Raw genomic sequence first — 22,138 nt, 5'->3', positions numbered from 1 at the left:
ATTCAGCGCTTGTATTCATGGATGTCTGGAAAAATACTGAGTTTATTTCTAAGTATTTTACAAACTTTGAGTATGTCCGTTGTGGATAATATCTTTTCCCATCATGTTTTCTTCTTATCCTACCTGTGAGGTATTTTAAAGCTATTGATGAATAAAAACAAAAAGCTAGTGATCTTGATTCCTGGCCATCTTGCAAAAGTGTCTTATCTAATTCAATGACACAGTTACTGGCCTACTTGGGTGTCCTACTCCCTTGTGTGTTAATTTTAGGATAGAAAATCACTTAATTTAGTTTAGATTTTTATTTATTTAAAAAAAGTTTATTTTATATATATACATATTTTTTTTTAGCTTAGATTTTTAAATTTCAAACTGATGCGTAAAATTTGAATCTATGGCCCCTTTCTTATTTCTAATATTATTCATATGTGTACTCATTCTCTCTTCTTCATTATTAAAGATTAGAATCTGCAAATTTTCGTCTCTTTCTTAGGTGTTTACGAAAAGCCATCTGCTGAGCTTTATGGTGCTCACCCTTTCCTCGTGACCCCAGGTCCCGGTCAGCCCACGCCCTCCACCACGCTGCTGGTGTTCTCCAGGAGGAAGCTGTCAGTCACGCACCCAGCTCCCAGGGGGGGTGACTTGTAGGCATGCCTAGTAGTTAGCATGGTCCAGCGCCCCAGCCGTCTGACCTCTGGGGTTGTCCCTGTCACCAAAGGCCTGGTTCAAGAAGACACCTGCACACTCTCTCTGCGAAGGCGGATGAGGGAGCAGCAGGAGGTGGGCCGTTGGACACCATTTTTCATCCAGGGCCCCAACTCGGGATGAAGCTGCCCTACTGAAGAGAGGAGACAGAAATTTTAAGGCTGTTTGAAGGTTTCTCTTACTCGGGAACTCCCGAACGTACAAACTAGCTTTAGATATCAGTTCTGCTCCTTTTTATTTTATTCCATTAAAGTTCATTTTAGCTTTAGTAATTTCAACTTTCTACCCTTAGGGGATTCGTTTTGTTCTTTTCCTAACTTCTTGAGTATACGTGGTTCACTATCATAGACTTCTTTGATTTTCGCTTGATTCCATAAAATTTCCTCTGAGTCTCACTTTGGTCACATTTCATAGCATTCGATATGTATTGACCTCATTGTCATTCATTTCTATATTTTAAATTTCACACTGCATTTCTTATTTATGTAGAAGGGTGTTATTTAATTTCCTGGTGGATAATCTGGGGGAGGGGTAGAGGCGTCTCTTTTTTCTTTATTAAAAGTTATATCATGATTTGGACTTAGTTGTTTCTGCATTTTGGAATTTATTGAGGTTTTATTTGTGCTTGGTAGTTGGTTAGTTTCAGTGAATGTTTTATGTGCGTTTGAAAACGGTGTGTTTTGAAACAGTGTTCCAGCTATAAACTGGATCAGGCTTGTTGATTGTATTACTCAAATCCTTTCAATACCTCAAACATTTCATGTTTATACAATCCATTGATTTCTGAAAGATTTACCACAGAAATGAAGACTTGGTCTATTTTTTCTTGCACTTCTGATAAATCTCTGTTTTTTTTTTTAAATTTTATTTATTTTTTAGGTGAGGCAACCCTCACAGATTGCAAGGAGCTTATCAGTTTATAGTCCCTTATTTATTTATTTATTTTATTGTTTACACCTACAGCACCTGGTCTTCCTAAGTGGTCTCCCATCCAAGTACTAACCAGGCCCAACCCTGCTTAGCTTCCGAGATCCAATGGGATCTGGCTTGTTCAGGGTGGCATGGCCATAGACAGATAATTCTTGCTTTATGTTTCAAAGCTGTGTTGTTAAAAGTGCAAGGTGCATGCCTGCTATACCATCTTGGTGGGTATATCCTATCAATATAAAATATGCCTTTCATCCTATTTAATATTGTTTTTTTCAAAGATCTGGATTATAGAGTTCATCCCTAATTCCGCTGTCCTAATTGATTAGGGTATATATTTATATTTTGTATATGCTTCCTACAGATTTTCCTTGGGTTTATTTGGTGCCTTTTACAGTCTCCTGATTTTAGCACTTAATTAATTTATTCTCACTTTTTGTTATTCAATAATAAGTGCCTTTAAGGCTACGGATTTGTCTTGAACACACCCAATAAATTTTAAAAATTCATTGCTCTATTAGTATTTTCTGAAGTTTAAGAATGTTTTTATTTTTTCAAAACAAGTTACAAGTTTAAAATTTTCAAACAATTCGGTTTATTTCGCTTACTCTTGTTATTAAATCCTTGTTTCATTGCATCATGGTAAAAAATGTGGCCCAAAGCAGTTCAGCTTTTAGGGAAGTTATTGTGGTTTCCTTAGCAGTCTAGCGTGCGGTCGGTTTTTATGGATATTCCATTCCTCAAAGACAGAGTCAAAGACTCTCCCACTACTAGCGAGTTCTTCAGTTTCTCACGCATCGTCAGTCGATTTTGCTTCAAGTACTTGATGTTAGGCTATTGACGAGCAGAACTTTATGATGTTATATAGTCATCATCGTTTTAATCTTTTTTGACATCCTTCTGTTTAAAGCTTCTGCCCTGAACCACAGGCAGAGGAGTAGAGAGGGGCCTCCTTCTCTGGGTCTCTTCGTTCCCTCTCTCTCCTCTGATTCATGGAGACCCAGCCCTGCAGGCCGCTTCCTCTGAGGAAGCCGCCCTCCCAGGCCCCACGCACTTGGCCTTCATTACCCAGAAGCCGTTCTCTTGAAAATACAGAGCCTGTGGGAAAAAGGAAAACTCCAGCGCTAGCTCAATCGCCCACAGTCGGAACTTGCCATCCCCTTCTCTGTGCCTCAGTTTCCACACTTCCGGGGTGTGTGGGGGGGTGGGGTGGGGGGTGGGGTGCAGCAGAAGGGCTTCATAACGGAGCTCGAACTGGGTCCTAGGGTTGCCTCATAGGGCAGATACCAGGGACTGTCACTAGCCAGATACTTGGTGCTGTTGCAGGCTCAGGGTTGGGCATACGGGGACACCACCAAGACCCGGGCTGAGCCCGGGTGGCACTGTTGCCATCCAGACATCAGGCCCTGTCACAGGCTCAGCGCTGGGTACCAGGTATAGCATTCCAGGGAGGCACCTGGAAGCAGCAGCGCATCGTGCCTTGGTGGGGCCTTGCCCTGGCCACACTGCCTCCTTCTCAGCATCCCGAGGCCGCCCCAGCTGGACGAGCCCCCAGCCCTGGGGCAGAGGCCTACTCCCCGCTACCCCGAATAAACAAACCACGAGTTCTAGAACCCCCGCACATTGGAGATGCCCTGCCCCCACGTTCCGTTATGAGAACCAGTAAGGACCGGGCACCTGCTGGCCATGGCCTGCGGACCAGGGAATCTTCAGGGCCTCACGGCTCCATTTTCCTCAGCTGGCCTTGGGACTCCATTCTATGTCAAAGGTAGGGCTTTGGGGACATGGGAGAGGTGTGGCTGGAGTCCGTTCGCCTGGGCGCCCAGGGACTGAGACAGTGTCGAGGCCGTTCCAGGTTACAGGGCGACAGAACATGGGGGGAGAAGGAGCCTTACGACAAACTGGGGAACAAGCCAACATCCGTGGAACAGACGAGCTTCTTCGGGAGACACGATCCAGGAGAACCAGGACCTGTGACGGCGACGGGGTGTGCGAGCGACCGCTCACCCTACTCAGGGCGCTCTCAGACGGCTTTCTGTCTCGACAGCCTGTGAGCTGGGCTGTAGCAACATCCCCACAAGGGAAACCGAGACCCAGAGAATTTAAGGGGCTCGTGGAGCCAGGATTCAGTACTGGTTTTTAGTAGGCTCTTTGGGAGGTGAAAAGTTTGTGGCCCCATGAGACGGCAGGCCTCTGAACTCCCACCCTAACTGACCACATGTAATTTCGTGGTGACGACCCTGGCTCCGGCCACCTGCCAGCCATTCACGCTGCTGCTTGGCAGAGAACTTGCTGGCATGGCATCTGGGAGTAGGGCTGTGTCCTCCAACTCAGGGATTTTGTCTTTTTTCTGCATCGTATGACCCCCCTTCCTGGACCGGCGCCTTGTTGAACGAGTGAGTGAATGAATGAATGAATGCATGAGTGCCCTCCTACTTTGCCCCGCCCTCAGGCCTCTATAACATTCTGGGGTGGCAAGGACCGGCACTTCTCCACGCAGCCGAAGGCCGTGCCTTTGATGGTGTGGGAGAGAGGGGGCCGTGACCTTATAGGGACAGAGGTCATGAGCCAAGACTTGTCTTCCTGTCACCGCGTGTGAGAGTGGGTGGTGACATTAGGGTACAGCTTGTAAGGGGCGTGCTCCGACTCTGGGACGCCAAGACGGGGTAGAGGCGGTATGTCGTGGACTCCATGTGAGCCAATGAATGTCCCCTGCGTACGGAATGGTGACACCGTGCCTATGACAAGGCTGATTTGCAACACTTCACACCCTCAGATAATCCCTCCTGGCTGCCCCCAGATACAGCTGTGTCCCCAGGCTGAATCCCGCCAATCCAGTGTGAGGTTTTGGGGAAGGAGGTGGAGGTCCACGTCGTCCAGGACGTGAGTTCTGAGGAGGGCCACTCCCTGGTATGGCCCACTCCCGCTCCCGAGAACGGTCACATTTTAGGCGGTGACATTCATTCTGCAGGACCCCGGCTCCGCGGGGCCTCAGCCCTGTGAGAATGGAAAGGGAAGCCCCTGGAAGCCCTCTCTTTCTTCCCAAAGCGGAATAGTCTGGACCGTGGCAGACCGTGAGACGAGGCGGCCACCATTCACCCACCAGAGGGCATGAGATGGGCCAGAAACGAGGCTCTCCCTTTCGGGAGAAAGAAAACAGGCCAGTACGGCCGTGACAGGGGCCTGGTGAGAACGGAGCGTTGTGAGGGAAGGCAAGACCCAGCTCCGTGGAGAGGCGGGGGCTCGTGCAGGTGCCCGTGGATTCCCGGGGGAGACCCCTGGTTGACGGTAAACGTGTCCAGCACGGGAACTAGCCATCTACACCTGTTAGGACCAGGCGCTCTGGGACACGGGAAAATGAGCCCACACATCGATGGTTTGTGACCCTCTGAGGAGCTGCTACGAGGCAGGGCCCGGCGGATGTTTCTGCTGAAGCGTGTGTGTCCCCAGAGGTTATTAGCCTCGCTCGTTTATTGCTGCACCCCCCTCCTCCGCCACCGCAGACCCCCGCCCCCCGCGGCGGCGACAAGCCTTGGGTCCTGCTTTTGAGTCCCTGACGCTCGGCCTGGCACCTCACGCAGAGCTGCTGAGCGAAACAGACTTTCTGGAACCGGGCCAGTTGGTGACAATGTCAACACACGTCCAGCTTCGCCTCTGTGAACACGTGGAGCAGCTCGCGGGCCAGCCCACCCTTGACAGAAGGCTATTTCATTTGTCTTTAATCTTGGTCCCAACCTTTCCTCTTCTCAGCGAGGTCCCACCCAAGGTGGTCCAGTTCAAAACTCCCAAGCCCATAACCAGCTCAGCGCGGGCCCCTTTCCTCTCCCTCCTCCTCCGGGGGCCGGCGAGGGGCAGGGAGGGAAGGGACAAGCGTCTCTGCTCACCTCCTTGTATGGTCACAGAGGGGACGGCTCCGGGGTGGTGGTCTGTGAAGGCGGGCCTGGGGGTTGTACAGCGTGACCTCACTGACCATTCGCTTTCTGGCCACAATGACAAGCAGCCCTGCTCACCTGCGCCCTGTCACTGACCCCTCCGAGACTGACAGCTCACCCCTCTGATGACTCTCTCTTCTCCTTCACTCCCCCAAACCACCTGCCATGCAAACAGGGAGAGAGGGGTGAATCCTGGGGTGACGGCTGATAACAAGCCCGGGAGGGATTGTCTGGTCCCCATTGTTGGGGTCCCTCTTTATAGCACGTAGCACCTGCTGTCTCTGGGCCTTTGAATGTGGGAAAAGACTCTCCCCGCAGGTACGTGTGGCAGGCGGCTCCCTCTGCCTCCGCAGTCGGCTGTGCGGGCATCTGCCGCTTGAGGGTCCCCATGGGGCTAGCATGGCCCCCTCTCTACCTTTTCCCTCAGATCCCTTGTTCCAGAGCTGTGGTCGGACCAACATCTCCTGCAAGGTGGTGAAGGGGCAGCTGGTGGAGGTGGGCAAGTGGCCGTGGCAGGTGAGCATCCTGTTCCTGGGCGTGTACATCTGCGGCGGCTCCCTCATCCACGAGCAGTGGGTCCTCACGGCCGCGCACTGCTTGCAGAGGTCAGTCAGGGTGGCCGGCCAGTCCCAGGGGCTTTGCTTTCTGGCCTGGGGTGCGGGGGCTCTGGTGTATCTGGGTTTCTGGGAGTAGGGGCCCGGCTGGGTGGCCCTGCGCTCGGCCTGTGTCTCCCCAACCCCGTATGGCCTCACTGCTGGCCACCTGCTTGCCTGCAGGTCCCTAGACCCCAAAGAGTACTCCGTGATGGTGGGCGTCCAGCAACTCCTGGAAAACGGCACTCGGCTCCCGCTCTCTCGCATCGTGATCCACGAGGATTTCAACAACCTCATCACAGAAGACATCGCCCTCCTGAGGCTCAGGGACCCTGTCTCCTGGTCCCCCCTCGTTCAGCCCGTCTGCCTACCCAGCACCAAGCTCACGCCCCCTGTCGGAACCTTGTGCTGGACCATCGTGTGGGGACTCAAACACAATCAAGGTGAGTGGAGGCAGTCATGGTGTTCAAGATGCCCGCGTCCTCAGAAGCAACTTCGCCACGGGCTCCTTCATTCATTCCCTCGTTCACTCGTTCACGCCATCGGCAGGCATTTCCCGAGCACCTGCCCTTGCCGCACACTCTCCTGAGCCCTGTCGATAGGAAGATTCACGCAGGGCTCCGGTGTGAAAGACACGCGTGTCCGGCACGGACCTCAGTTTCCAAAGTTAAACCGAAAGCCACGGCCTCGCCCTACAGCACGGCAGGAAATGAACCTTTCACGCCGGAGGGGGCTCCCCACCTGCAGTGGGTACCACAGCCCGGTCTAGGAGGAGCCGAGGCCCCCCATGGCCCTCGCACGCGCTTGGCTTGCTACTTGGAGGCGCCCATTGTTTCTGGAGGCCTGCCCTCTGCAGTGTCACTCCGGGGTTCGAGGACTAGCAGCTTTTGGGGGGGTCCCGCCTTCCACGGGGTGGCACACTCTGGGCTCTCGGGTCTTGCCACACCTTGCCAGGTAGCCATGGAGCCGTGCTCAGCCCTTCCCCCTCACGGAACCTGAATTACTAGGGTCAGCGGCCCTCGTCCTCCTTGTCCTCCTTCAGTGCCTGGATGTCGCTCTGAGCCCCCTGGGAGATTTTGCTTAGCCTTGTTAATGAGCTTGAGCTGTTTCAAAAGGCAGGCCGAGGCTGGGCCTTTATAAACCACCGCCCCGCCGAATGGCCCTGCTCCCCCCTCACAATGGAGAATGTGGATAACCCCAAGACGGGGTTGTGCCAAATCATTGAAGGGATGGATGAGGCAGGATCTCTCTCTTTCTCTTTAGTGGCCCCGAACACCTCCTACAGTCTTCAGGAGGTGGCTGTCAAGATCGTTAAAAGTAGGATTTGCCGTCAGCAGTACCAGTACCTCTTCTTGAAGGACCAGAAGAAGTTCATCGGGAAGGACATGCTGTGCGCCAGCTGGAAATGGGGCGTAGAATCTTGCCAGGTGCGGAGCGTGTGGCCCGGGGCAGGGAGGGGCTTGCAGGGCTCACGCCTGCCTTTTAACCTGGCACAGGGAGACCATATAAAACCTCCTTTCCCCGGGCATCCCCTGGGGTGAGAGTACTCTTTGCTTCTGTCCGTGACGATGGCCGTCACGGTATCCCTTCCCGGGTCACTTGAACATGTCTGAGCATCGGTCAGGCACATGCCCAGGTCTGAGCCAAGTGCTGGCAGAATCAGGTGGCATCATTCCGTAAGCATGCTTCCGCCTCTCGTAACTTCTTTTTATCAGTTTTTGGGTTTTATCCACAGTGATGCATGCGGCTCCAATTCCCTAATTAGCTCTATCTACAACATTCTCCTTTATGAATGTGCGACAGTTTGTTCGGCCTGGCTTCCTCCTTCCAGGCCTCCCACTTGCCAAAGGCCCTGGGTAGCAGAGAGATGTTTTACTTTAAGTCAAGTCTAGCTAGCATTATGATTATTGCATGGAAATAGATATTCCGATTTCTGAACCGAGATGTTTTTGTGACAGTATAATTATAGTAATTATGATATTTATTACAGGGAGCAAAATGTTCTGGTGCTTAGGGTCAGGGGAAGAGCTCACCTTCTGAATAGATTTCACTTAGGGTCAGGGAAGAGCTCACATTCTAAGTAAATTTTAAAGGGGCGAAGGGAATCCAGGTAGGGATGCTCGCTGTGTTCAAAGCACCATTCACACTTTCTCCTGTCCTTCGCCCACGCTTTTCTGTTAAACTACTTTTGTTTTGGTAGAGTCGTAGAAACTCTGGATTACTTATTATGTGTTGTAGTAATTAGTGGTAAAGGAACGTCATGTCTTTTTCAATTAATTTCAAGTGGTTCATAAATAAATAAATACAGACACATACATATGGAGAGAGAATATGAAATGAATATGGTAAAACATTTGCAATTGGCGAATCTGGGTAAAAATATTATACTTGCAATTTATCTGTAAGTCTTATATTTTTCAACATAAAAAGTTACCAAAAAACTTTGGGAACCAGAAGTTTTAACTCTTTGTAAAATGGTTTACAATATTTTACCTTAGTTGGTGTGGACAGAGAGAGAGAGAGAGAGAGAGAGAGAGAGAGAGAGAGAGGGGCAGGAGTTAGTGTGTGTGTTATTTGGTGTGGATTTTTTCCGGTGTTATTTAAAATTTTGATGTGTTCACATTTATCATTATTTTCCTCACTGGTTGTAGTTTTTTGTGCTGTGCTTAGAAATGTCTTTCCCACTCTAAGATCATTAAATTGTCTATTTATACATGTTCTTAATTATTTAAATATTTAAATTTTGATTCATTTGAAAAGCTGAAAGAGGGAACAGCTTTATTTTTTACCCAGATGTTTTTCTCCAAAGGTAGCCAGTTCTGTAAAAAAAAAAAAAAAAAAAAAAAAAAAAAATTGAATACTTATTTTTTTGTCAATGAATTAGAAATGTCCTTTTATTATTATTATTAATATGCTACGTTCCCACCTCATTCTGGTCTATTTCTGCCCTTTGCCTTCTCAATCCTATGCCACCGCCACTCTTTTTGAAATTAGTGTAGCTTTATAATTCTTTTTGTATGTGGTAAGGCAAATCTTCCTTCATTATTCTTTTAAAGAATTTACCTCACTGTTCTCATGCTCATTCTAATTGAACAATCTTCGTATAAAGTTAATAAGGAAATTACGGGGCAATTTTGGTGGAAATTAATAAATTAATTTAGGGAGAATGTTCTTTAATTTTGCTGTTTCTGTATGTCCTGAAAGCAGGAATGTACGGCCTTTGTCCCTAAAACTACTGCATGCTGCCTCTTAGTTCATCCCTGGGCGTTTCATATTATTCCTCTGTTATGAGTGATCTAGTTTCTTTCATTGTATTTTCTGTTTGTGTTATATATCGATTTTTAAAAATGTATTAACTTTGTAATAATCAGCCTTCCTGGATCTAGTCGATCTTTTATTCCGTAGGCCCAGACATATCATCTGTAAACAATGACAAATTGTCTCGTTCTTTTCAGCGTGTACGCTTTTTCTTTTTTTCTTTCTTTTTCTTTCTCTGGGTGTGTGTGTTTTTTGTTTCGTTTTGTTTCGTTTTTTTTTTTTTTGCAACGTCAAGAACTGCATTCCAGAACAATTTCTCTGTCTTCCAGCAGACATCCTGCACCTTCGTTTCAGGTGTGTCTTTTGTAAACAGCGTAAAGTTAGACGCTATTCTTCCTCACCAACGCATCAGGGAGACTGTCCTTTAATCCAGGTACCAAGAGAATGTTCTTTTCGTTCCCCCACCTTACGATTTGGTTTGATTTTTTTTTCCCCCCACTCCACGTTTCCCCTGCAGTGGTTTAGAAGTTGTCGGCTCCCGTTCCATTCTGCTAACGGGTCAGCTCATATTCTCCTCACACATATTTAAACTTGAATCCACACCCGGACCGAACGTGCACAGCTTCCTCCTAAGCAGGGTGAGGACCTTCCCTCGTTCTCACGTTCTTCCCGTCTGTCTCCCAGACTCACCGTCTAGTAGGGAGCATCCGGCGTTTAGCTTACTGACTGAACTCTCGCACTAGAACCAAGAGTTCTGAGTTGATTCTCTTGGGCTTTCTGGACCTACACACCTTATGAGCTGCAGTTAGTAAGGATCTCGCTTCTTTTTGTCCCCCATGATTTTTACTTTTGTTTTCTTTTGTTTTGTTTTTGTTACTTTGGGTACCTCTGCCCCAAACCACCTGGGATTGTAGCTCTGCCTTTTCTTGCTGCCGACCTTCACGGACATGCTTCTCGCGTGTCATTGGGAAGCCTGATGCTTTTTGCCATCTCATCTGTCGGGGAGAGAGCCATACCTTTCTGTTTTACCATGGCATTTTATCTCGGGAGGGAGGGAGGGCCCTGCTTCAGAAAATGAGTTTTCCGCAGCTGCGGAGATGACTCTCTGCTCGAGCTCGGCGCGCTGGGTCAGTTCTGAGGACAGCTTGCTCACGGCCATCTACCCTGAATGCCAGGGTCGTTCCTCCTGGGTCACAACGTACTTTTGTGTCATTCATCTCTTTGAATCAGGTTAATAATATATTTTTTAAGAACCTATTTAATTTATTTATTTATCCAGCAGACACCCTGTGCTGGGTTCTGGGCCAGGCACAGGGTGACGTTGGAGCACAGTGCAGAAGAGGAACTGGTCTAGGAAGGAGCAGTCCCGTGCAGCGCAGTCCACGCGGCCTTTGGCTTTTGTCTTGTTTTCTTCCTCCGGTGAGGCTGGGCTCCACCTTAAGCTGTGTTGAGGAAGGCACCCCCTCTGTCAAGTTACAGAATCAAGACTATGCTTCACAAATGTACCATGTTCTGGGACATTTGAAATAACATAGAGTATCTTCTTCTTGAATTCTGGATAAAAGTTGCCTATGAAACTGCACGGACTCGCTTTCCTTTGAGGGGCAGTGTTTGGGCAATATTTTAAGTTGTCCATGGTTATTGGACTTACAGGATTTATTTACATTCTCAGATGCTGAGAAAGTATAGTCTCCTTGGAGGTGGTTCTAATCTCTTTTCTCTTCACACCACAAAGTATTTGCATTTTCCTTCTCTTTCTGTTTTTCTTGGTAAGACTGACAAGGTACTTATCTATTTTGTTGTTTTTTTAAAAAACAAGCTATTGATTTCATTTCTCAGGCCTATGATTTTCCTGCTTTCTAATGCAGGAATTATCTTCTTTTTGTCTTTAGTAATTCCTTTTCAAGTCTCTTGAGCTGAATGTGCAGTGATAAAGAATTGCTGATAATAATGAATAATTTATTTTCAGTCTCTCTTGTTTGATATTAAAAGTGTTTAGACCGGGACTCTTCTGTGTGTCATTCAGGCCCACAACCCATGGGCTTTGCAATATGCAGTGTTATCTTCCTAAGCTCTAACTAGTGATTTTAATTCTGTTTTTACTTTCATATTTTTGAAAGTTATTATTCGTTTTCCTTTGATACAGTGGATTGTATCACATCCTGTTATTGGATTATGGTTTTATTTCATAGAGTTGAATGTCCACCTGCGAGATTTTCTCTCTCTCTCTCTTTCTCTTTCTCTCTCTCTCTCTCTCTCTCTCTCTCTCTCTCTCTCTCTCCCCCTCCCTCCCTCTCCCTCTCCCTCTGTCTCTTCTCTAGTTTCTCTCTGAGTTCTCCCTTTCTCTGGGATCCCTGAGTTCAGTCAACCATCTCTCTCATGCAAGGGCCCTCACACGACCATCACTAGCTTGATTATCCTGGCTTGATATTTCCCCCTCATCTTCCATTTCTTCTCCCTGCAAAAGGCTTTTACTCAGATCTGTTTAATACATGACTTTAAAGATGTCTATATCTTTGAAAAATGCATAGTGTGCTATATGTGTATTTTAGTTTGCATAAATGCTACTGTGCTACATTTCTCCCCCTGCCCCGCCCCCCCCCACGCCCCTTTTTGTTTGCTGAGGAGCGAATCCACATGAAGTGGCTCTACTCTTTCAAGTCATTGCCCCCACCTGTGCTGTATGTCAAATCTTCTTCCCTCCCCCAAACATCATTTTGGGTAAAGTCTGTAATTATTCCCACCCATCTCCTTCCTTTGGCACTCTTGGGGGATGGGGTTCCTGCCTCCCCAAACTATCAAGGAGCTGGAGACTGGGCGATCCAGACATAGAAACCCGCGAATCTCCTTTCACTCTTTTTCTCTGCTTAATTTTCAGGGTTTCCTTAGAGATGCTACATATTGACCTCCAGTTGGTTTTAGGCAGAGCAAATGCCCTCTCTTAATTCATTGTTTATCTTCAGTGAGAGTTGATTTCCTTCACCAAACAGATGGTCTTGATGTAATTAAGCCGAACACATGTCCACTCTTCAGGTTTGGGTTTTGAGTCTTATTTGAAAACATACGCTTCATCCCAAGTCATAAACTCGAGGCCCTACATGTTTTTACTTAGCTTTATCTTTTCAACTTTTCACAATTTCGGGTTTTTTTTTTCCTTTCTTTGGAGCTCTGTTGTGGCAGCATCCAACTTCATTTTTCTCCATCATTTTCCATACCGTCTACAACAGAGACTTCCTGTCCTGCAGACGTGACACTTTCTGGAGCATGCGTGAAGTCTCCCCACACGCAGGACTCACACACGTTGGCTCTCCACTGCACCGCCGGTCCGTTTCTCTCTTTCTACGCAACTACCACAGTTTCTATAATTACAGTTTTGAAATAGATCGAGCTCTCTGCTACGTCAACTCTGCCCCCAGCCCAACTCTCCAATTTGCCCTTCTTTCTAAACCTGTCAGAGAATTCATGGACTATTGTCTTTCAGTATCGATTTTAGAATCAGATTGTCAAGGTCCTGACAAAGTCCTGCTGGCATTTTATTGGGAATAACTTGAACTTTAGAGATGGATGTAAGCAGAAGCGACATCGAATACAGACGAAAATATTTACAAAATATGTCTGGAGAAGAAAGGATAACAGAACCCAAACTCCTGCCGCCGCCACCAAGCTGATGAAGCGGAGCATAACCAGGAGCTGTGAAGCTTCTCTGTGATAATCCCCGAATCGCGTGCCGTGAGGGCTCTGATTCTGCTCTCGGTTTTTTTGTTTGTTTGTTTGTTTGTGGGTTTTTTTTTTTTTTTTTTTTTTTTTTTTTGCTGGTTGGCATTGGTTCATGGTTCCTCAGTGTCGCTGTGTAGGGAATCATGTTTTCAGAGTGAGAACCTGTTCTTTGGGGTTTTCTCTGTGGGAGTTCTCTGAAGCCCGGCTTGAAAAAAGCACGTCCTTCACACAGAATCTACGTTTGCATCTGCCAGACACCTAGGCATCTGACCAGCCCAGGAACACTATAAACAATGTGTTTGGCTTGGGGTTTTTTTTTGAACCATCCAGACCGTATGAGTTCAAATTGCAAGTTCACTTGTGGGTGGGTGTTGCCTGTTGGTCCTCGCTCGAAAGGCAGGCGTGGTCCTTTTTTTGGTTGCGTAGCTTTCTGCAGGAGGTCTCCTCTTAGAACCCCCTCCTTGGGCAATCTTGGCTTTTGCCTTTTGTCTCCTGCACCCATAAACCAGGCTGTGAACACCGAAGCTCACTGTCACTGGGTGTGGCGAACGGCCGGAAGCAAAAGCCATCTCTCCCTCAGGCTTTGCTGACGGTGCTCTGGGTCTTGGCCCTTTCTTGGATTTCGGACTCAGCAGAGCCTTTATTTTCTGGCCAGCTCACCTATGCATCTAACACATCTCATGTATTTAGTTATCTTCAACAAAGTAGGGCAGGGTAGCAAGTCTTCCATACTACAGGAAGCCAAATGCTGAGAACTGACATTTTTACATCGTTTGAAGTTGTCGTACCTAAAAACAGTGGTATATTTGCACATTCGTCTAGGTCTGCTTTTACGTTTTTAGTTTTATTGTCTTTTCTTTACGTGTCTTTACGCACTCTCCATTAGATCATGTCCTAGAAATCTTAGTTTGCATTCCTTTTGAAAAAATTCCTATGTATATCTATGTCTATATGTCCTCATCCATATCCATATCCCTGTCTATATAGAGAGGACTGTTTCTCTGTGTGTTTAATTTATAAAACTTTTCGACAATACAGAAGAGTGTAAAGAAAGTTTTTTTTTTTTTTTTTTTTTAAATCATAAACCCACCATCGGCAGCAGTAACAGCTGTTGCCTTTAGATCTGTGCTGTTGCAAACAGTATTCTTACACATGCACCTGCTTTGCACAAACAGAATAGGGGGTAGGATTGCATTTCAAATATCTCACTCTGCAGACAGATGGTAGGAAAGGAGAAGGTCAAGGGCAACACCTTGGAAGCCCGCCAGGAGGGCAGAGGAAGGGGACCAGGTACAGTCGGAGAGTTAGCAGGAGATGGAGAGAGAAGCCAGTGTGGCCCCGAGCTTGGGCCCCGGCACAGAGCTTCTGTGCCCCAGGACAAGTTCACAGCCAGGCCTTGTCATCAGGGACAGCAGAGGCTGGACGTGGCTCGAGGCCGGGAGGGGGCGAGTTGGTGGGGGGGGGGGCGGTGCGCAGGGAGGCCTCCTGCTGCCTCCCTTATGCCTCGCCCTCTCCCCTGCACAGAGCAACTCCGGCAGCTCCTTGGTCTGCCAGGTGAACCACACCTGGGTGCAGATGGGGGTGGTGAGTTGGATGTTTAGCTGCAACCAGCACAGCTTCCCCACCCTCTACACCAGCACCGCCTACTTCACCCACTGGATCAAGAGGCGGGTCGCCGAGGTGAGGTTCGTCAGTCGGGCTCCCCCCGCCTTCCCGAGCCCGGTCTTCCTCACTGGCTACACGCTGCTGGTCTCCCTGGGCTCCCTGTGGCTCCTGTGAGTGGTGTTTCTGGGGCAGTCACTCTCTGTCCGAAGGAGAAGCGGAGACTGGCCAGGACGTGGGGGCAGAGGGCCCCCGGGGCGGGGCCCCCGAGCTGCCGTGTGTTCCGTTGTTCAATAAAGATGCTCTTGAACCTTGCGCCACTGAAATCATCTTTCCCGTTGGCTTTGCTGGGAACCCTGCGGCGCGTCTGGCACCCCCGGGGGCCTGGCTGTCCTCCCCTGATGGTGTCCCTTGTGCTGTGCACCACCCTGTGACATGCACTTCCCTCCTCTGCCCAACACGGAGATGGGCCCTGTGACCCCAGTCCCTGCTTCGTCACCCCGGCACTCTGGCAATCCCCAGGGCCCCATGGCCCACTCCCGGGTCTCCCGCCCAGTTTCCCTCAGGCCCTCCTCCGGGGGTTGGCCTCTGTGACCAGACCTGCTCTTGCGAACCTAGTTCCAGAACCCGTGGGCCTCTCCCCTGCCCTCATGTCTCCCTAAGGGTCCATAGAAACTGACCAGGTCCTCCTCCTTCCTAGCAGAGCTGGGCAATGATGGAGAGTGGGGGGAGAGCCAGGCATAGTACCTGCTTGGAGGAACTGTGTAGACTGCGCCCTGAGCTCCGGGCTGCCTCGGGGACCTCCATGGGACTCCAGAGAGCAAGGACAGGCTGGCCCAAGCTAGCCAGACTGAGAGGGCAGAGTCCTGCCCCGTGTGTGTGTGTGTGTGTGTGTGTGTGTGTGTGTGTGTGTGTTGGTGGGGGGAGCGTGGGGGCCCTCAGACCTAGTGGGCCTCAGGCTCACAGCAGCCAGCTACCCCTGCCCTTCGGGTCCCAGAAACGTAGTGGGTGCAATTTTCTGTCTTCTCAGAGACTGGAGCCCTGAACGGCCAGCCTGAGCATCTCTCTAAGGCAGCAGGCCTGGCAAAGGTTAGAACATCCTGGTTTGATTTAACGTTGACTTTATCTTTTTTTGGGGTACAATTTTCCAACAGCTTTGAACCAAAGCTTCTCATAGGCTTTCCCCACAGTGCTTTTTAAATGCATTATCCGTCAATGTCACCGAGCCACCAACTCTTACCCATGTTCTAACATAAAATGTGGCCTCCTGCTCCCAGAAAGGCCCGGTGGTTACCATCACTCTTCCTCTGTGAGTAAAACCCTCACCTGCACCTGATCCCCACCTTTCCTAAGCAGACAGGCCTGTAAGCGGGGGAGGGGGTATTCGCTGAATGGAGGTTGGATTGAGGAGATGGGGAACACTGCTTAAAATCACGCAATTTTCAAAAATCTTTATTGAAAACTTTTCAATCTGTTTAATTTCAGTGTCCTGGGGCGAAGCCCCCTGTAGTTACCAGGCTGGGGGGAACAGGAAGGGGGTGGGCACTTGAAAATCCTGGATGCCGCCCCCCCCCCCCCCGGGGACGGGACCATCTCACCAAGGGTGGTATGGAGGCGTGAAACCAGCCCAGGGCAGTGGGCTGCAGGAGCAAGGAGGTGAAGGAACTGGCCAGGTGAGTTAAGGGCTCCAGGAAACCTTTTGGCGAAAGTGGAGTGAGGAAACCAGGGGGGCAGAAACATGGCCAGAAACAGGGCAGTCCGCGGGCGCCCTCAGGCCAGACACCGGGCGGGCAGATCTGAGGCCGGTCACCAGGGGCGCCCTCGCGGGCCCGACACCAGGAGCACTATGCCGGGTGGCCGCTAGGGGGCGCCACGCAGGGCGGGACCTGGGGCCTCTGCACACCAGAAGCCATTGCCCGCAGCCAGTGGGGGGCGCTGTCGCGAGAGGAGCTCCGAGGCGCAGTCGCTGCTACCCCGGGATGGAGCCCTGGTGCCGGACACCTGCCCCCTCGGTGGACCAGGCGGTTCTGCTGCGGCTGCTGCTGCTGCTGCTGCTGCCGAGGCCGGCGGGTGAGCCCGCCCTCCCCCTTCGCCCCCCGCCAGCCTCCCCAGCCCTGCTGTCCACGGCGGACACGCCGCTGACCGTCTCCGTCCTTCCACAGGTTGCTTGAGCACAACCGTTGCCCCGGGGTCACTGCCCTCGGCTTCTCCCACTAACCCTGTCACCCACTGTGCGCCTGGTGCCCCCTGTCACTCAGGGGGGCCTCACACCCCTCAGCAAACCCCCACCACTCAGGTGCCTCTGACTTTGACCCAGATATCACAGAGTCCTGTCTCTTCAACCAGCTTTAACTTACCTCCCAGAGGTGAGTCCCGTGGGCTCCACCGGGGGAGGGGGGGGGAGGGAGGGAGGGAGGAGGGTGTCGTGTTGGAGGAGTCTTTGATCCCTGGGGACAGAAGGGACAGAGGCAGAGGGGGCAGGGGGAGTGGGAAGAGACCTGCCTTTCCTCGCACCCTGCTGAGGTGGGAGGCACAGAAATTCAGAGGATCCTGGGGTGGGCGACATGTTCCCACCTCCCTGAACTTGCCGTGGGGCCGGTCACCTCTCCACCCTGCCCAGGCCCTGCCCAGCCTTCTCTCGCCCCTGGCTCCCAGCCGAGGACTGGGGGGGTCTCCAGCGTAGCGTTCACGTCTTGGGGGTGCACATGCAAGCCTGGTCTTGAGCAGCGGCTTTCAAGAAGGTTTAACTGAGACCCCCGTGGAACTCAGTGCACACAACTGAAGTGCCACCCGCAGTGTCACACCCAGGACCAAGAGCACGCTGCCGTGTGTGCCATGTCCTCTCCCGCGTTAGCCTTTATAAACGCTGGCCGTGGCCCACTTACCCTAGCTTCATGAGCCAGTAATCGATTTGGAAAACCCCTGGGCGTGGGCCCCGGGCGATGCTGGATACGTATGCCTGTGCTTTTAAATCTCGTCCCGAGTGCGCCACTTGGTCTGAGGCGGTAATCCTCGCCAAGGCTGGCAGCTGGGACGTTTAGCTTCGCCTGGCAGGTAGGTGTGAGGCCCCACCGTGACGGAAGCCCACACTTCCCTGAGGACCGAAGGGGCTCTGTGTGGTCCGCTGCTGGGGCTTCTTCCCCGGGCCGGGTCTGTTCATGCTGGTGGATTGTTTTCCTGTTAGGTCGCCCGCCTTTCTCTCACTGAATCACAGTCGGGGGTTCCCAGAGGAGGGAGGGGGATCTGCCTGGGCCATAATAAGGGGAACCAGATGTGAAGGGTCTGGCCAGAACCGGGGGGGGGGCCAGGACGAAGGGGCAGGCTGGCCGGCTGGGAATGCTCTGGGTGGGGCCTGAGCAGTGGGCCCAGGGAGAGGAAAACCCGGGGAGCGCTGAGGCTGGAGACCCCGGTCTGCACGGGAGCGGGGAGCATCATTACGCGACAGCCATGGGAAACGAGAATCACTGGGTAGGTGCCCGTCTGAGCCTAGAGAGGTGGGAGGTCAGGCTGAGGGGAGGGAGCGTAGGGTGCCCCATGGAAGGGCCAGCCCCTCACCAGGCTTCTGCCTTCCTCCTCAGGCTGTGGCATGTCCTATGAGTCTGACCCCACCCTCAGGGACCCAGAGTCCAAGGCCCGGCGGTGGCCTTGGATGGTCAGTGTGCGGGCCAACGGCACACATATCTGCGCAGGAACCCTCATTGCCTCCCGCTGGGTGCTGACCGTGGCCCACTGCCTGACCCAGTGAGTTGGGGCCGGGGCGGGGGGGAGGTGGGGGGTTCGGGGATTGGGGGGGCAGGGGGGGGCATTCGGAGCCGCTGGGAGGCCCGGTCGCTTGTGAGCTCGCCTGCCACACAAAGGGCAGTCGTGCCCTTCGTAGAACCCCACAGTCCCGCCCCAGCCTCACCCCAGCTCCGAGCAGGCGGGGGCTGAGTTCTACAGACTTTCCCCTGGGAGCTAGGAGCTTGCCGCCCTCTCGTGACCCCTCAGTCCTGTGCAGTCTTCCTCAGAGAGGCACCTGGGACTCGAAAGAAAGCCATCGTCCCAGCCTCCTTCCTCCCGTCCGCAGAAAGAGGGTTCTAATTCGTTCATTCCCGCCCTTTGCTTCGCTTACTTGCTCCTTCCTTCATTCACCCGAAAGCTTTGGACAGATGTTTGAAGCCAGGTGCTGGCCTGGGCACTGGGGGCAGAGAGGGGCCATGTCACTCCTCTCAGGTTGCTGGGGAAGACAGGCAAGAAGATGGATTTTGCAAGGGAGCCTGGTCGGTGTGGGGACAACAGAGAAGGTGTGCCGGGGGGCGGCCCAAGGGTGACATCCACGCTGGCCACGAGAGCTGACCGGGGTGGAAGCACACTCCGAGCCTGAGATCTGCATGGAGACTCCAGGGGCATGCTGGGAAAGGAGGCTGCAGGGCCAGGCCAGGGCCGATTGCACGGGGCCTGTCCCTGCCAGGGTTTGGCGCGGGGTGCCGGACGGAGTCCGGAGTTTGGAACCAGAGACACGTTGGTCGGCCTCCCAGCTCCACTGCTTTCTGGCCGTGGAGCCTTCGGCTGGTCACTGGGCTTCTCTGAGCCTCGGTTTCCCCTCCATAAAATGAAGAGTGTTGTGAGGACATGCCGCACTGTGTGCAGGACCCCGATCGCGTGTGCTGTGAGGAGGACTAGGCTCAGAGGGCTTGACGCAGGGGAGGCGGCCTACCCGGGTTTGCTAAGGGGCAGCAGTGGGGTGGAGGCTGGGGCGTGGGGCCCGGAGCTGACGGCAGACTCCCTTCGCGGTTCCCCTAGGGACGACGTTATCTATTCAGTGCGGGTGGGGAGCCCCTGGATCAACCAGACAACTCAGACGAGCTCCGACGCCCCAGTGCGCCGGGTCATTGTGAACAGCAAGTTCCAGTCTCGTCGGTACTGGTCCTGGGTCGGCAAGGCCAACAACATTGGCCTCCTCCAGCTTGAGCAGTCACTCAAGTACAGTGAGTATGTCTGGCCCATCTGCCTGCCCGGCTTCGACTACGAGCTGAACGACCACTCCATCTGCACTGTGATGGGCTGGGGACTCCCCAGGGTCGATGGTGAGTTGGGGCCTCCCTAGATGGGGGGTGGGTGGTGAGGCAGAGGACCCGGGCACAGGCTGTGCCAGGGACAGATGTCTCCGAGACACCATCCCCAGAAGCCCCCTGTCCGGGACCTTCCCATCAGGCTCTGGTGTCCAAAGCCTTCATCCCCTTGAGGGTCTCAGTATGAGTGTGTCGTGGTCCTTCAGGCCTCAGGGGACCCAGATGGCCCAAGAACCCACAGGCCCAGGCCAAAGCATGTAAACAGGACTTCCTTGAAGGCAAGAGTCTCTTGCTGTCGGCACGTAACCCTGGGGCACCCACAACTCGAAGCGGAACCTGTGGGGTGAGAGGAGCCGGGTTCTGGCTGCCCCGCCCCCAGCGGCCCTCAAGCCCACGTCATTCCAGTTTGCGAGCAAGGCCCGCAGAACAGGAGTGTTGTCCGTGGCCATCCACGGGTCCATTTCCTTATGAGCCCCAGGAATGTCCACTTGTTGGGGACCCTTATCCTTTCCCACTAGAGATGTACGCTTTCCTGTAGCTTCACACAGCCTACTTGCCCCAAAACAGCCCACAGGGACCCCAGCCCAGGGTGGGGTGGGGAGGGGTGGCTTTTTCTTTTCCCTGCCATGGCCTGTCTGGGGAATGGCTGAGAATGGTCAGAAGTCTCCTGTCCCCCAGGAGCTCAGGCTGGGGACAGAGACAGGAGGAAGCTTGGGGAGCAAGCAGTGCCTGGGGCCCACGGAGGGAGGTCTGGGCAAACCCAGGGGAGGAAGAGGCCTCTGGGGAGGGCTTGAGAAGGAGGGATCTGGGCCGGAGAGGCGCAGGGAGGATAGAAGGGAGGGCGAAAGCCAAGGTGCCGAGGGAGGAAGGGACCCAGTGGGTCGGACTCTGTGGGAAGAGAGACCAGGTCCAGCAAGGCCAGGCTGTGGGCAGCCTGCTCCGAGGTCTCTGCGTTGAGGCCTGGGTGGGAAGCATCCGCTGGAGTGGCAGGCGGGCTGAGCTTGGAGAGTCCTCCGGGGCTGTCCTGCGGCGGCGAGTGGATGAGGCGGGGGGAGAGGGCAGCAGAGAAACCATCGAGCCCGAATGGGGGGGGCCCGTCCTATAGGCAGATGGCCCCAGTTCCGGACCATTCAAGAGAAGGAAGTCACCATCCTGAACAACAAGGAGTGTGACAGCTTCTACCACAAATTCTCCAAAATCTCCTCGCTGATTCGGATCATCAACTCCCAGATGATTTGTGCGAGCGACACCCACAGGGAAGAGTTCTGCTATGTGAGCACCTGTCGCCTTGTTCACTCACCTCCAAGGCACCTGGCCAGGAGTGGGGCCAGGGGCACAGGGGAGGAAGGAGAGGAGGGAGACAGTGGGGAAGGGGTGAGCAGGGGTGACCGAGCAGGAAAATGGGGGAGGGGAGACAGGATGGAGGAAAAAGATGAAGGTTGGGGAGAGCGGGGTGGGGTTGGGGTGCAGGATGGGGGGTGGGGAGAAGATGCGGGGTGGGCGTTAGAGAGGTGTGGAAGGGAGGAGTGGCAGAGAGAGAAGAGAGAGGAAGCCCTCCGAGGGAGGCCTCCTAGGTGCGCCCCTGTGGGCACCTCTCAGCTGCGTGACACTCGGGGCCTGTGGAGAAGATGGCGTGACGGTACCCTCCTTGTCCCAGAGCTGGGTCTCGTGTCCCACAGGCCTTGTCCGGCCTCCCTGACGTGGCCTGTTCTTCCACCCCCTCCCGCAGGAGATCACTGGGGAGCCCTTGGCCTGTCCTGTGGAGGACACGTGGTACCTGGTGGGAATGGTGAGCTGGGGCCCGGGCTGCAAGAACAGCGAGGCCCCGCCCATCTACGTGCGGGTCTCCGCCTACCATTCCTGGGTCTTGGACCGCATCAGTGGGCAGGCCCTGCCAGCCCCGTCCCAGGCCCTGCTCCTGGCACTGCCGCTGCCCCTCAGCCTCCTCGCCGCCGGCTGACCCTCTCGGCCCATCCCTGGGACGCCTCCCCTGCCCAGCCACTCCTCACCCCCGTGTCCAGAATGCTACAGGTGCAGCCTTTCCAACCCTGCGAGGCAGGGCAGAGACTAGGTGCTCGATTAAATGTCTCTCTTCCCCACGCGGCCTCTTTCCTGGGCCTCGGGGGGCTCCTTGCTCCCTGAGCCTGCTCCAGTGGGAGGTGGGTGAACCAAATGGGGGGGGGGGTGGAGGGGCAGGATGGGGACTCCAGGTGCTGGCAAGCGCAGAGGCCCAGGATCTGCTTCACCCGGGGGCTGGCGGTGGCTCCTGCAGAAGGGAGAGAGTGTGTATGGGGACGATATTGGGGTCACATGATGGAGGCCCCAGAATGTGCTGCCCAGGCTGCAGCTGGCA

General features: G+C 52.8%; 2 protein-coding genes and 1 non-coding gene across 3 annotated transcripts; 2 read left to right on the top strand and 1 right to left on the bottom strand.

Moving 5' to 3' along the window:
- Positions 1–1,659: 1,659 nt before the first annotated feature.
- LOC118602556 lies at positions 1,660–1,778 on the bottom strand. The gene has a single exon (XR_004950729.1). It is a non-coding gene; the product is annotated as a 5S ribosomal RNA (ribosomal RNA).
- Positions 1,779–3,309: 1,531 nt separating this feature from the next.
- On the top strand, positions 3,310–14,911 carry LOC107509062 (putative serine protease 46). Its single transcript, XM_036218702.1, has 5 exons — positions 3,310–3,400; positions 5,992–6,169; positions 6,341–6,600; positions 7,421–7,586; positions 14,659–14,911. Exons 1-5 carry the CDS (start codon positions 3,319–3,321, stop codon positions 14,909–14,911), a joined length of 939 nt encoding a protein of 312 aa, XP_036074595.1. The 5' UTR covers positions 3,310–3,318.
- A 2,023-nt stretch (positions 14,912–16,934) lies between these two features.
- PRSS50 (serine protease 50) lies at positions 16,935–21,791 on the top strand. Its single transcript, XM_016141255.2, has 5 exons — positions 16,935–17,100; positions 18,313–18,475; positions 19,517–19,800; positions 20,891–21,057; positions 21,515–21,791. The coding sequence occupies exons 2-5, from the start codon at positions 18,321–18,323 to the stop codon at positions 21,743–21,745; spliced, it is 837 nt and encodes a 278-aa protein (XP_015996741.1). The 5' UTR covers positions 16,935–17,100; positions 18,313–18,320; the 3' UTR covers positions 21,746–21,791.
- The last annotated feature ends 347 nt before the right edge of the window (positions 21,792–22,138 follow it).

This window comes from Rousettus aegyptiacus, unplaced genomic scaffold (assembly GCF_014176215.1).
Source record: "Rousettus aegyptiacus isolate mRouAeg1 unplaced genomic scaffold, mRouAeg1.p scaffold_m13_p_4, whole genome shotgun sequence".
Taxonomy (NCBI): Eukaryota; Metazoa; Chordata; class Mammalia; order Chiroptera; family Pteropodidae; genus Rousettus; species Rousettus aegyptiacus.
The sequence above is the reverse complement of the archived record's forward strand: the minus strand, read 5'-3'. Positions and strand labels throughout refer to the sequence as shown.

Excerpts from the sequence above, each read along its gene's own strand:
- PRSS50 (XM_016141255.2), top strand. The coding sequence starts at position 18,321 with ATGTCCTATGAGTCTGACCCCACCCTCAGGGACCCAGAGTCCAAGGCC. Across the intron at positions 18,476-19,516 it reads GTGGCCCACTGCCTGACCCA|GGACGACGTTATCTATTCAG; the intron begins GTGAGTTGGGGC and ends CGGTTCCCCTAG. Across the intron at positions 21,058-21,514 it reads ACAGGGAAGAGTTCTGCTAT|GAGATCACTGGGGAGCCCTT; the intron begins GTGAGCACCTGT and ends CCCCTCCCGCAG.
- LOC107509062 (XM_036218702.1), top strand. The coding sequence starts at position 3,319 with ATGGCCTGCGGACCAGGGAATCTTCAGGGCCTCACGGCTCCATTTTCC. Across the intron at positions 3,401-5,991 it reads GACTCCATTCTATGTCAAAG|ATCCCTTGTTCCAGAGCTGT; the intron begins GTAGGGCTTTGG and ends CTTTTCCCTCAG. Across the intron at positions 7,587-14,658 it reads GGCGTAGAATCTTGCCAGGT|CAACTCCGGCAGCTCCTTGG; the intron begins GCGGAGCGTGTG and ends CCCTGCACAGAG.